The sequence below is a fragment of the Castanea sativa genome, chromosome 7 (genome assembly GCF_040712315.1).
Source record: "Castanea sativa cultivar Marrone di Chiusa Pesio chromosome 7, ASM4071231v1".
In the NCBI taxonomy this organism is placed as follows: Eukaryota; Viridiplantae; Streptophyta; class Magnoliopsida; order Fagales; family Fagaceae; genus Castanea; species Castanea sativa.
In genome coordinates this window covers 25,027,841-25,039,675 of record NC_134019.1, presented here as the reverse complement: position 1 = coordinate 25,039,675, position 11,835 = coordinate 25,027,841, and the positions used below count along the sequence as shown (strand labels likewise).

The 11,835-nt window shown below is 33.4% G+C and overlaps 1 protein-coding gene across 1 annotated transcript; it reads right to left on the bottom strand.

The window, feature by feature from the left end:
* Positions 1-1,963: 1,963 nt before the first annotated feature.
* Positions 1,964-2,850, bottom strand: LOC142644216 (non-functional pseudokinase ZRK2-like). Its single transcript, XM_075818873.1, has 2 exons — positions 2,398-2,850; positions 1,964-2,314 (listed from the first exon to the last, which is right to left on the bottom strand). The coding sequence occupies exons 1-2, from the start codon at positions 2,848-2,850 to the stop codon at positions 1,964-1,966; spliced, it is 804 nt and encodes a 267-aa protein (XP_075674988.1).
* Between the last annotated feature and the right edge of the window lie 8,985 nt (positions 2,851-11,835).

Sequence of the window (11,835 nt, the reverse complement as noted above, 5' to 3'; positions counted from 1 at the left end):
GAAAAAAAGAATGCTGATGCTCTAAGTGGGTACAAGTCAATAGTTGCAAACTTGCCACATAAGTATTTTCAATTAATAAGTTAATGGTAAAGACCAAATTGATAGTAAATTAAAAATAATAAAGACCAAATTAACTGTTTTGAAAATGTAGGAACCAAATAGATTATGGCTCCAAAATGTAGAAACTAAAATAATATTTTTGCCAAAAATTAAAAGGAATAAAAAAAAGAGAAAGAAATAAAAAAGAAATAATGGTTTTTCTACAAAAATTGTCAAACTTAACGGGATGAATATTTGTTATTGTTTTTCAAGTGAACTTGTTTGTGTCCATTTTACCTCAACAAAGAAGAGAAGCACCAAGTAATAACTTAGTGTCTATATGGCATGATTAAATTTGCCAGCTTATCTTACTATTCAGCTTATTTTTGCTATTATTTATGGGCTCCACTGCACTTTTTGATATTATTCATAAGTCTTACTATACTATTTCAGCTCACTTTTATCTTCATTAACTGTACTTTCAACAAAAAGTTTTTAATTTCAGCAAAATAAGCGAATCTCGTACAAACCCTTAATATGTAACTAGCCTCATCACATGTGCTTCGCGCATGCGATGAGGTTTTTTTTAGCACAAAAAAAAAACTGTGTTTTTATTTTATATATATAATTTTTATTTTGACAATCTAATTTATAAGTGGATAAAGCAATTTGAAAATTAACAGAGTTGTCCTATTTTTTAGGCAATGTTTTAGTGGGAGTTAGAATTACATTTTTACCGGATTGTCATTTAGTTTTGTTTCTACTTAAACATAGAAGTGTAGGAGCATTTTTTAACTAAAAAATGAGGAATCCAAACAAGGGAAGCTCCTTAAATAGTAGTATAGATACCTCAAATTAGATTTGTGTGAATGTATGCCATATAGATGTATGTTGAGTCTCACATTTGTTAAGTGAATTTTGGATTTATAAAGTAATTGCGAAGAACTCCAACCACAACGTCATTTGGGCATAAGAAAAACAAAAGGGAAGTGGGTTTTATTTTTTGTTCATTCTTTTTTTTTTTTTTTTAAATAATTGAGGAATGAAATATGAGTTAGTGAGGACTAAAATGAAATGGGTCTATTCAATTAAAAAAAAAAAAATGAAATGAGCCTAGTTTTTGTTAATGGACAATTTTTAAAAAGTTTCAATACCACTTTTATGGCCAAAATGGCAAAATACTCGTTTCACCCAAAACAAGTAGCAAAATGCCCCTATTTAGAAACTATTTAGGGATATGCTCATGTTTTAAACTCATTTTTTGAAAATCAAGTTATAGGCAAAAAAAACTTGCAAAAACTTACATGGAACTCGAGTTCCATGAATTCGAGTTCCTATCGAGTTTCAAAACAGGGGCATATCCCTAAATAGTTTCAGAATAGGGGCATTTTGCTGGAACTTTTAGGCGAAATGGGTATTTTGTCATTTCGGCCCCACTTTTATAGGAAACATTAAAAGCTGTAAAAAAAATTTATTTTTTAATTTTTCCATAAAAAGTTCCTAAAAATATTTTCTAAATCAATATATTTAGAGTATTTGTTTAATTTTCCCAAATGAAATTAACAATTTTGTGAAGAACAAAATGAAAACATTCTTAAAAGTAGAGGACCAAAAACATATTTTAAGACAAAACAAAAAGTTGATAACTAAAAGCATATTTAAACCAAAATAATATAATGTTACACTATGAAATTGGTGCCAATGTTGAATCATGACTATTTTCTGATGATAACAAGGAAAAATCACAATGATTTCTCAATCCGTATGAGTTCTTTTGCTACATCGATCAAATCCGGCCTTGCTTCACTTTTCTTTTGGCTGCATGCTGATGCTACTTTTAGAAAAGATCCAATTTGTTGTGCTTTTCCATCTTCTCCTCCCTCGCTAGAAAGTTTAGGGTCCACAATTTCAGTTAATTTATCATTTAGAACAGGATGTCTCTCATATTTTTCAAAGTGTCATACATAGGCCTCTCTCCAGCTAAGAGAACAAGTAAAAGCACACCGAAGCTATAGATGTCACTTTTTTGTGTAACAGAGCGTGAATATCTATATGTAGGATCAAGATACCACAAATCCCCCTTCACTGTATCTATAGCAGGAGATTGGTCAGGAGGGATTGTGATGGTAAGTGAGAAGTTGCTAAATTTAGGAACAAAGTCATGGTCCATGAAAACACTGTTGGGTCTTATATCCCTGTGGATGATAGGCCTAGAAAGTGCAGTGTGGAGATATGTAAGTGCATTGGCAAGCTCCTTTGCAACCTGTAGCCTAATCTTCCATGGTAGATATTCGTTGGCTAACCTCCTTGATCATTTAGAGCTCCATTTTTTGTATTTTCAAGAACTAGAACTGGTACCGGGAACTCTAAACAATAGCTTAACAGTTTCAAAACATTCTTGTGCTTGCTCATTTGGGTTGTAATGACCATATCACGAATAGCAAGAGACCTGAGTTCATCTTCTCCGACTAACCCTATAAACTTCTTAACAATAATTGGGCAGTCGTCTAGACAACCTCTATACATAACATAAAAGGCATAATTATCATCTTCTCCATAAAGTTCAACCTCATCAACTCTAAACCCATGTTCTAGAAAAAGTGGATTGGGTCGACCCGAAGATTGGTTTTGTATCGGGAATGGGCATTGCTTGGCACTGCAGTGCCTTGGGGGAGATTGCCTACCGAGAACCAAATGGCAGTGGGAACAAGTTCGAACATAGTCACATCTATCATAGAAGGTGGGCCCCACTTGATCAAGAATATATCCCATAGGAGTCCCACCAGCATAAAAAGTCGCATCTATCATCATGACATACCCAATAAGGGAAGTCTATAAATAGGGATTGGAAGGGTGAGAGAGGGAGTTGGAAAAACAAGGGGTACGAGAGACACACGAGAGAAAAAGGGGGAACAACCATTAGAGAAGGGTACCTCATCATTAAGCCTATCCTCCTTGGGGAAGAGATACGGGCTAAAGATCCATGGGTCGGGTTTAAAGCTCCTCCATTTGGGCCGTTAGATTGGTCTGAAGAGGACTTTCCATTGTAAAAAACTTTTAACCCACAACATACAAGTAAATTTGGGGCTTGACCGCAAAGTCTGCCAGGTGATTTTTGGGTCGGGGGCCACACAATGGCATTTGTAAAACGCTGCTATAGGTCAATTTTTTGTTTTTAATTAGGCTATAGTAGCATTTTACAAATGCCACTTTAAGGTATGGACCTATAGTGGCGTTTAAAACGTTGCTATAGGCCAATTGTTTATATTTTTTTTTAATTAAGCTATAGCAACGTTTTAAAAAACCACTATAGGTCCATACCCTATAGTGGTATTTTTAAAACGCTGCTATAAACCCTTACATTTTTTTTTAAAAAAAAACTTGACTATAGTAGCGTTTCAAAACATCACTATAGCCAAAAACCACCAACAAAAAAAAAACAATTGATACCAAAAATTAAATTTTGGTAATCAAAAGTTTTTTTTTAAAAATTGAAATTTTTAAAATTAAAATTACAATTGTAATTAAATTAAAAAAATACAATACAGAAAAATACAAAACACTAGTCTAGCAAATTCAAAATGAAACACAAACCCACTCAAAAAAATTCAAAATCAAACACAACATGCTCACATGCAAATAAGAACCACAAAAAAAAAAAAAAAAAAAAAACACAGCAAGTAAGCAAATCCACCACACCACTATCTCTCTTTATCCAACAAACCCATCACATTCAGCCGCCAAACACCAACCCGTAAAAAGAAATCATCAAATAGACTTTGAATTTTTCACTACTTTCTTAATTCTATTAACAAAGATATTATCACACTTGAGATCTCTATACCTATCAATAATAAAAAGCCAAAGAATTCACAAAAATCAATCAAAAATCTCAGAGACCCATGAAGCAAAGTTGATAGCAAACAAGGAATAGACCAAAACAATTATTAAAAAAGGAATAGACCAAAACAATCATGAAAAATTTAAGAAAAAAAAATGCTTATTTGCAACTATACAACCAATGGCATCAAACACAATAGCACTCCTTCAATCACAAATCCCATAATAGTAGCACCATCTACCAATTTGAACAAAATCAACTAGCAGCAACACCATTTGCAAATCCAAAACCCACTAACATTAGCACCACCACAAATAAAATAGGGGAAATAAAATCAAAATGGAGAGGAAGAGAAAAGAAGAGTGAAAGAAAACGAAGAGAAAAATGGAGGCTTGGAGATAAGGGAGGGAAAAAAAAAGATGGAGGTGTGAATAAAAAAAACGAAGATGCAGAGGCGTGGAGATAAGGGAGAGAAAGAAAAAAAATGAGAAAAGAAGAAAGATGTAGAAGGGATGGAGATTAGGGCTATAAAGAAAATTGACAAACCAAATGGACTAACCAAAACTGCCCTATCACGCCCCAAACCCAAAAGGGTTCAAAGCATGCAAAACCAAACCTTCAAAAGAAATTGTAGGGGATTTTTTTTTTCTTTCCAAATGATAAAACAAATAAACATATTGATCTCTCCACAATATAAGTCAGAGCTCAAAGAGACATTTACAAACAATACAAATTACGAATCATGTCTCCAAATATACATGAAATTCCAAAGCTCCAAATGGATCGATGTAAAATCACAATTCTTCCTAGGATAGGCAACCTCAACAATAGAATCTAAGCCTACCATCCCCAAGTCTAACAAATCTCAAGAGCCCAACCTCCGATAGAATTAGCTATGGCCTTGAAAAATTTAGTAAGTTGAGTCACCAACCAATCATAGCATAACTCTCTCAATTAGCACAATGCTCCAATCACCACCAATTAAACAAGCTCCATGCATGGGGGTATAACAAATTTATCTGAATAACTGTTGGAAAGTGGGATGAGCTAAAGCCCAGTAAGTAGCATAATTAATGGGGGTGGGGGAAATGCAAGTTTCATTTTCAATAATAATAAAAATATGATATGACAAGAATGATTTAATAATGAAACACAAAGTTCCTCAAAGTAAATACCTTGAAACTAAATACTAGAATCTGTGAGCACTAACAATATAATTTCCAAAGCCATAATATCTAACATAAGGTTAATTATCACAAATATACCACACTACCACATAGATCAGTTAGGGGATCCACTCATTCACAACTGGCATGATATTGTCCTCTCTGTATGCAGACTCTTGGCCCCATGGACAGCAGCCTTACCCATACCTTCAAGGTTTTTCTCTCCCCTCATAGGCAGCAGAGAGAGTGCGTTAAATAGGACCTCTTTTGCATGTGGTCTTTTGGACCCATGGGCAGTAGAAAAGAATGCGTCATCCAAAGTGAAATGACACTGACCTGGATCTAATTTCATTGTCATAAAGACTACAGAAACCAAATCAGGCTATCACTCGGGAAATCACACATGGCATAAGGTTAAAACAACATAAAGCTCACAGGTATACATACTTTCAAATACATAGTTTATATCCACAAAGTTTGTAAGGTTTTTAACTTCATTCTTGTCAAAAGATTTTCTTTCAATTTCCCACATAACAAGACATGATAAGCATCTTTAAATTTTCTAATATACCATAAAATCTATGATTTCCTTATCAAAGATTAAATAAAAGATGTTCATTTTTTCATATCAACAATTCATGCATTTCCCCAAGTGCAATACCAAATATGATGCATTTTCATATATATATATATATATATATATATATATATATATATATATATATATATTAAGGTTACGACACAATAGTTTTTAAGAAAATATAGTTTCCATAAGTAGTTTCCAAAAGTATGTCCAACCCAAAAACAACATTTATGTAACATGGTTATTTTTCAAAAATCCCATTAAAAAGCTACTTACCTCAACAGACCAATCCAAATTTACCTCAACCGGGCACCGCATTCAACCAATCAAGTTACTAGTTCCATCACCAAGTACCTTGGAACCTATAAACACAAGTATTAAGCCTATTAATAAGAAGGCCTACTACAAAATTACACTATCAAATTTGTCTCCATATATCGGAAAGGATTCACTCAAAAATCAAACCTAAGGCCCTAAAGCCTAGCTTGACCATCCCAAGACAAGTACCCTTCCCAAACGGAAACCGAACAAGAATCCAAGAAACTCAATAGTGCTGACACAACCAAAACATTTTAAATTCACTACTGCAATAAAGTGCATCATAAGGTAATATAACATACTCATGAATCTCTTTGAGCACTAAATAATATATATAAGCCAAGATAAGATCAACCAGGGTTTGGGATTAATTTCACAATCTCTCAAACGTTTTAGTCTTACCTTCAAATTTTATACATAGCAGGGCAACCCTTTTTGTAAAAATTGTTTGGTCAATGAAAAGTTATCCGATTAATTCAAGACTTTAAGAGAACATTCCCCTATATGTATACAATGTACCACATAAAGTTCATCCCAAAACAAGTTTTCTATAATTTATTAAAAATCATGTATTGCAGCTGACTCAAATCTGTCCCTGACAGCTTTAGAAAATTGTTATAGTTTTTGGACTACCCAAATTATTTGAGAATCACTCCCATTAAAACCACAAGATTTAAAGTATATTAAAAACAAGGAATCAAACCTAAAATCTCATATAAACAACTTATCAAACACTTGGTATGCAAAAAGCACATGCTAACACTTCACTTGCATAAATTCGTAGTTATCACCTCACTCACACCCACATTTGCCAAAGTCATTTAAAATGCAAAGAACACACTTCCAAAAATCAACTCACATCAACATATGCAAACAACAAGACCCATATAGTTGATCTAGCAAACCAACCCTCAAATACCCTTTAGGAAACTAATCAACCAAAAACTTTTATCAAAGCAAAAACTCTTCAAATGATATGAAATTTTCGGATTTTAGCAAAACCATTGCTACCCAAATTATCTTAACCCTGTAATCTTCCATTATTCACCAAAACCCATCAAGTATTTACTATAATAATCATTAAATAGCAAAACGCAAAGGAAACTAAATAAACAGACTGCACCGACCGTTGTTTTCACAGTTCAGTGTCTTGTGGTTTTCTTTTTGTCTTGGTAGGTATCGGTTTTGAAGTAGGAAAAACCAAGGGTATTGGTTTGGGGCAAAATATGGCCTTCACACCAACCGAAACCGACCGATTACAACCCTAGTGGAGATAAAAAAAAGGGAGATATAAGAATGTGGTTATTTTCAATTTTGAATGGGTAGGTGGGGAAAATTTAATGAAGATAGTGGGGGTAGGTGGGAAAAGGTGGGGATTTTTTTTTTGCTAGACCTATAGTGGTGATTGCAAATGCCGCTATAGGCCCAGGACCTATAGTGGCGTTTGAAAACGTTGCTATAGGTCCTTTATTTTTATTTTTATTTTTTTTTAGTGCTGAACTCTAAGCTTTTAACTTTTTTTTTTTTGGTGCTAGACCAATGGTGGCGTTTGTAAAACTAGGACCTATAGTGGCGTTTATGATAGCAGCATTTTTAGAAAACGCCACTATAGAATACCTACAGTGGCATTTTTTGCAAATATCCAAAACAAAAAAAAACACTACTGTATGCAACTTTTTTTGTAGTGTTGACACAACTTAGATACTTGACAAGCAATAATTAATTGTGTCAAACTATCATTAAATGTGCCTCAATAGAATAACTGCTCAGTAATCTCCTTTCAATAAAGAAATACTTGACCTAACAAGATCAGTATAGTCTCTTATGAACATTTGTGGGGCTGAAATTACTTCCTACCAAGTTTAGTGAAATGACTGAAGTGTCCACTCCATTTGTTGGAACAATACTAGTCCATATTAAAAGCTTCCAATTGTTAAGTCTTAAGACTTTAGGAACTAATGTATTAGAACTTCAATTTGTAATATGTTGGCAAACCATGATCAAAACATAGAGTCTAAGTTTATGCTTGCTCAAAGTGTGTTTAATTGTAAAATTGGAATCAAGTGATTGCAGGATTTATTGGACAAAATCTGCAAGGCTCGATCGATCGAAAATTAGACTCGGGTGCAGATTTAATTTTCTGCAGAATTTCTAATTCAGCCTAAGCCCATATGACGTGTAGGGTTTTATTTTTCACTCCAAGTATAAAAGGAAAAACCCTAACTACATTTTACAAGTCTTTTAAGTGTTGTGTGTTGAATCTTCTGTGAGATATAGAGGTGTTTACCTTCATACACACACATGGAGTTGTCAAGATCAAGATTTGCGTCAAGAATTTGATAATCTCTTCAGTTGCTGCATAAAGAACTTTAAAGAAGATCTAAAACCTTTGAGTAGAGTCGCAAAGTCACAAGTAGGAGAACTTGTGATTGTAGTGAATCAAGGAAAGAAGTAGTTTGTGGACTCAGAGCTGTCACGTGGTCGTAGTAGTAAGTTTTCTACTTGAGGTCGCAATAGGATGTTAGTGGTCTAAGTTCTATTGTACAAACTTCAATTCTTTCATAGTGAATCTGTTTTACCTTGAGGATAGTTAGGTTAAATCCTCCCCAGGTTTTTTACCGGTTAGATTTTCCTGGGTTATCATATCATTGTGTTCTTTATTTTTTCGCATTATTTACATGATATGATTTTATTGTGTTAACCTAGAACTGAATAATTTATCTAAGTAATCACTTGGGTAAATAACTAGGTTAAACAACTTGTGTTAAGGGGTCTAACAATGTTCACCAATAATTTAATTTAGAATGAAACTTCCTCATTTTGTTCTTCAGAGTGGGTATCAACGTGCAGCATCATCATCATCATCATCGTCGCCGTCATCTTCGTCGTTGTCATCATCTTCTTCTTGTTGATTATTATTATTATTATTTAAAAAAAAAAAAAAAAAAACTTAAGGCAATGAGTAGTTCTATGCCTTTTGGTCCTATTTCAAATTTTTTTTTTTGTGTTTTTTTTTTGGTTGAAAAGTCCAGTGGCGGCTTTATGATTTTTTCTATGGTGGTCACTAAGAAATTTAAATTATACAAAATTTAATTAAGTGATAACTTGAATATGTGCTATAAATGTGAGTTGAGTCGCTAAAGAGAGAAAAATTGCTACGACCGCAAAACGAAAAATAGTATAACTATCATCACCATCAAGAAGAAATCACAACCACAATATTTTTCTTGATACCATTTTTTAAGGAAAAATGAAATTAGAGATCATTTTTATTGAATAGGTTGAATGAGCTTTAAATTTGAATGATTAGCGATTTTTATCTTTGTGTTTTATAATAAGCATTTTGTTGAATAATTTGTGTCACTTGATCTTGTATTATGTTTGTTTGGTTTACGTTTGTTGTTATTTGGGCTAGTATTTATTGTTGTTATTTAAGTTATTTTATTTTATTTTTTAAGAGATTAAGGATTATGTTTGAGAGGGGGGGGGGGATTTCATTTTGGAGTATTGCTATGTCCATAACTTTTTTACAATAAATCTTATGCAGAAAGCTGTTATTGGTGGGTAAAAAAAAAAAATCAGTATCGGGCCGAAATTAGAATCAGTAGCAACTTACTACATTGAATTTGTTGTGAAATTATTGTGAAAATGTTATGAATGTAGCATTAATCTTACTTTTGCTGAACCCAAAATTTTGCAATTCTCATATCAAAGCAGTCGGCATTTTTATTGGGGTAGTCACAATAGGTTAGTTTATCATATAATGCTGTGACCACCCTGACTTGCATGTGGAGCAGCGGGAAAAGTCTTAATTCAATTTGACATTTCTCTATCCTAGCGGATAGTTGTATCGGGTACCTGGATCTTGATCAAAGTATGCCAACAACAACTTTCGCAACCTTTGATAAGACTATTCTCAATCCCCGAATATCTTAGCAATTGCCTTTTGTTTCGCGATCCATACCTTATAGTAAGAAAGCTCATGATCATACTTAGTGTGTATGATGTCCCAGAGCTGATCAATACGAGCACTGTGATCTTGTCGTAATTTTGAAACAATTTCTGATGCAACAAAATTAGAATCCATCATTTTACCGTCTCTTTGCAGGCCAAAGGGTATACAACTGTGTGGACCCACATAAGACGTGACCACCCACAGATCATTAAGTTTAGGCTTCATGAATGCCCCAACATACCACTTGCAATTGGTGTCATTGCATGCAGCGCACAATATAGTTTTGGTTGACCTCCGGATTGTAAACTTTCTATTGCTGCATATATTATCAATGCATGCTTCACCGTCTCTTTATTTGCAAAAGTCAACCCTTTACTAAAATGCATTCCATCTTCCCAAGTAGAAACAAATGATATCTGAAGACATGAATGATTAATCATATTTTCCTAAGTATTTGCATAGAATGAGTCAGCAAGAGGTGTGTAGGCAGTGGTCGTATTTGTAACATGTTGGACGCCAATATCATCATCCACATCACCTTCTTCATGGTACTTCATATTTTCCTCTTCAAAATTGAGAGCAAGTTCATGGTCATCCACATTCCCATCAAAGTCGCCTCGCTCAATCCTCTCTTTGTACTCAACCATATCATCAAGATTTTCACCATTATTTACAGCACGATCTTCGTATTCGTCTTCCTCCCCTAAATGTGTCTCTTGAGGTTGGAGTGTTTCACCAATATTGGTAGCATGATCTTAAGATGGGAGTCTATAACCTCCCATTGTATAGCCTCCCATTGTAGTGCATCCATCATCTAGGGCTGTAAATTGTAAAGATGTAGTTGTTTGTTGCACCTCCTCAGCATCAACTACTGCAACCGGCTCCAAACTTACATACAACTCTGCAACATTTACTTGGGGCATTTTATGGATCCTATTAAACATGATCTTTACATGTTTGTCTTCTTTGATCGCCATATACCCGTAATTTATCCGTTTATGAAGAATTTCTTGTGGGTAACGGTAAATAATCTTTATGTCATAATAAGCAGGGTTTAAATTCATTCTTCCATTATTTTCATCTTCAAATCATTCAATGTCTTCAACTTACGACGTATTATGATATAATAGCACTGGATACCCGGCCTTTTAAATGGGAATCCGTCAATCTCTTCAAGATTGACAAGGGGTCCCCCGCAATATATATTTATATCAATATTCTTCAGAGATTGTGAACCTATTAGAGTCAAGTGTAATATGTTAGTGACATTTTATCTCTTTCATTTAATATCAATTACAAAACCTTTTTATCTACTCAAAGTACAAAAATTACAACTTCTTACATCATATGCATATACAAACACACCCCACATTTGCATATGCTCACCCCACATCACATACAAACACACTTAATCATTATCATTTCATACTCAAAAAAAAAAAAAAAAAAACTAAAAACAAAACTCACCCCCACTACAAAATTTCAAATCACTCTAACAAAAATAATAAAGAAAACTATTAAACCAAAAAAAAAAAAAAAAGTCAAGATAATAAAAACCTAACAATACAAATATATCTTAAATATTTTTTACATTTTATAAAAGCCTAGCAAATATATTCACTAACTTGTTACATCATATGCATATACAAACCCCACATTAGCATATACTCACCCTATCACATACAAACACACTCAATCATTATCATTTCATACTCAAAAAAAAAAAAAAAAACCAAACACACAACTCACCCCATTACAAACCTTCAGATCATTCTAACAAAAATATAAAGAAAAATATCAAACCAAACAAAAAAAAAATAGTCATGATACATACCCATAAAAAAAAAAAAAAAAACTAACAATACATATATATACACTAACAACTAGAGAGAGTGAGTGTTATAAAAACCTTACTTGACATGAGGATGTGTAA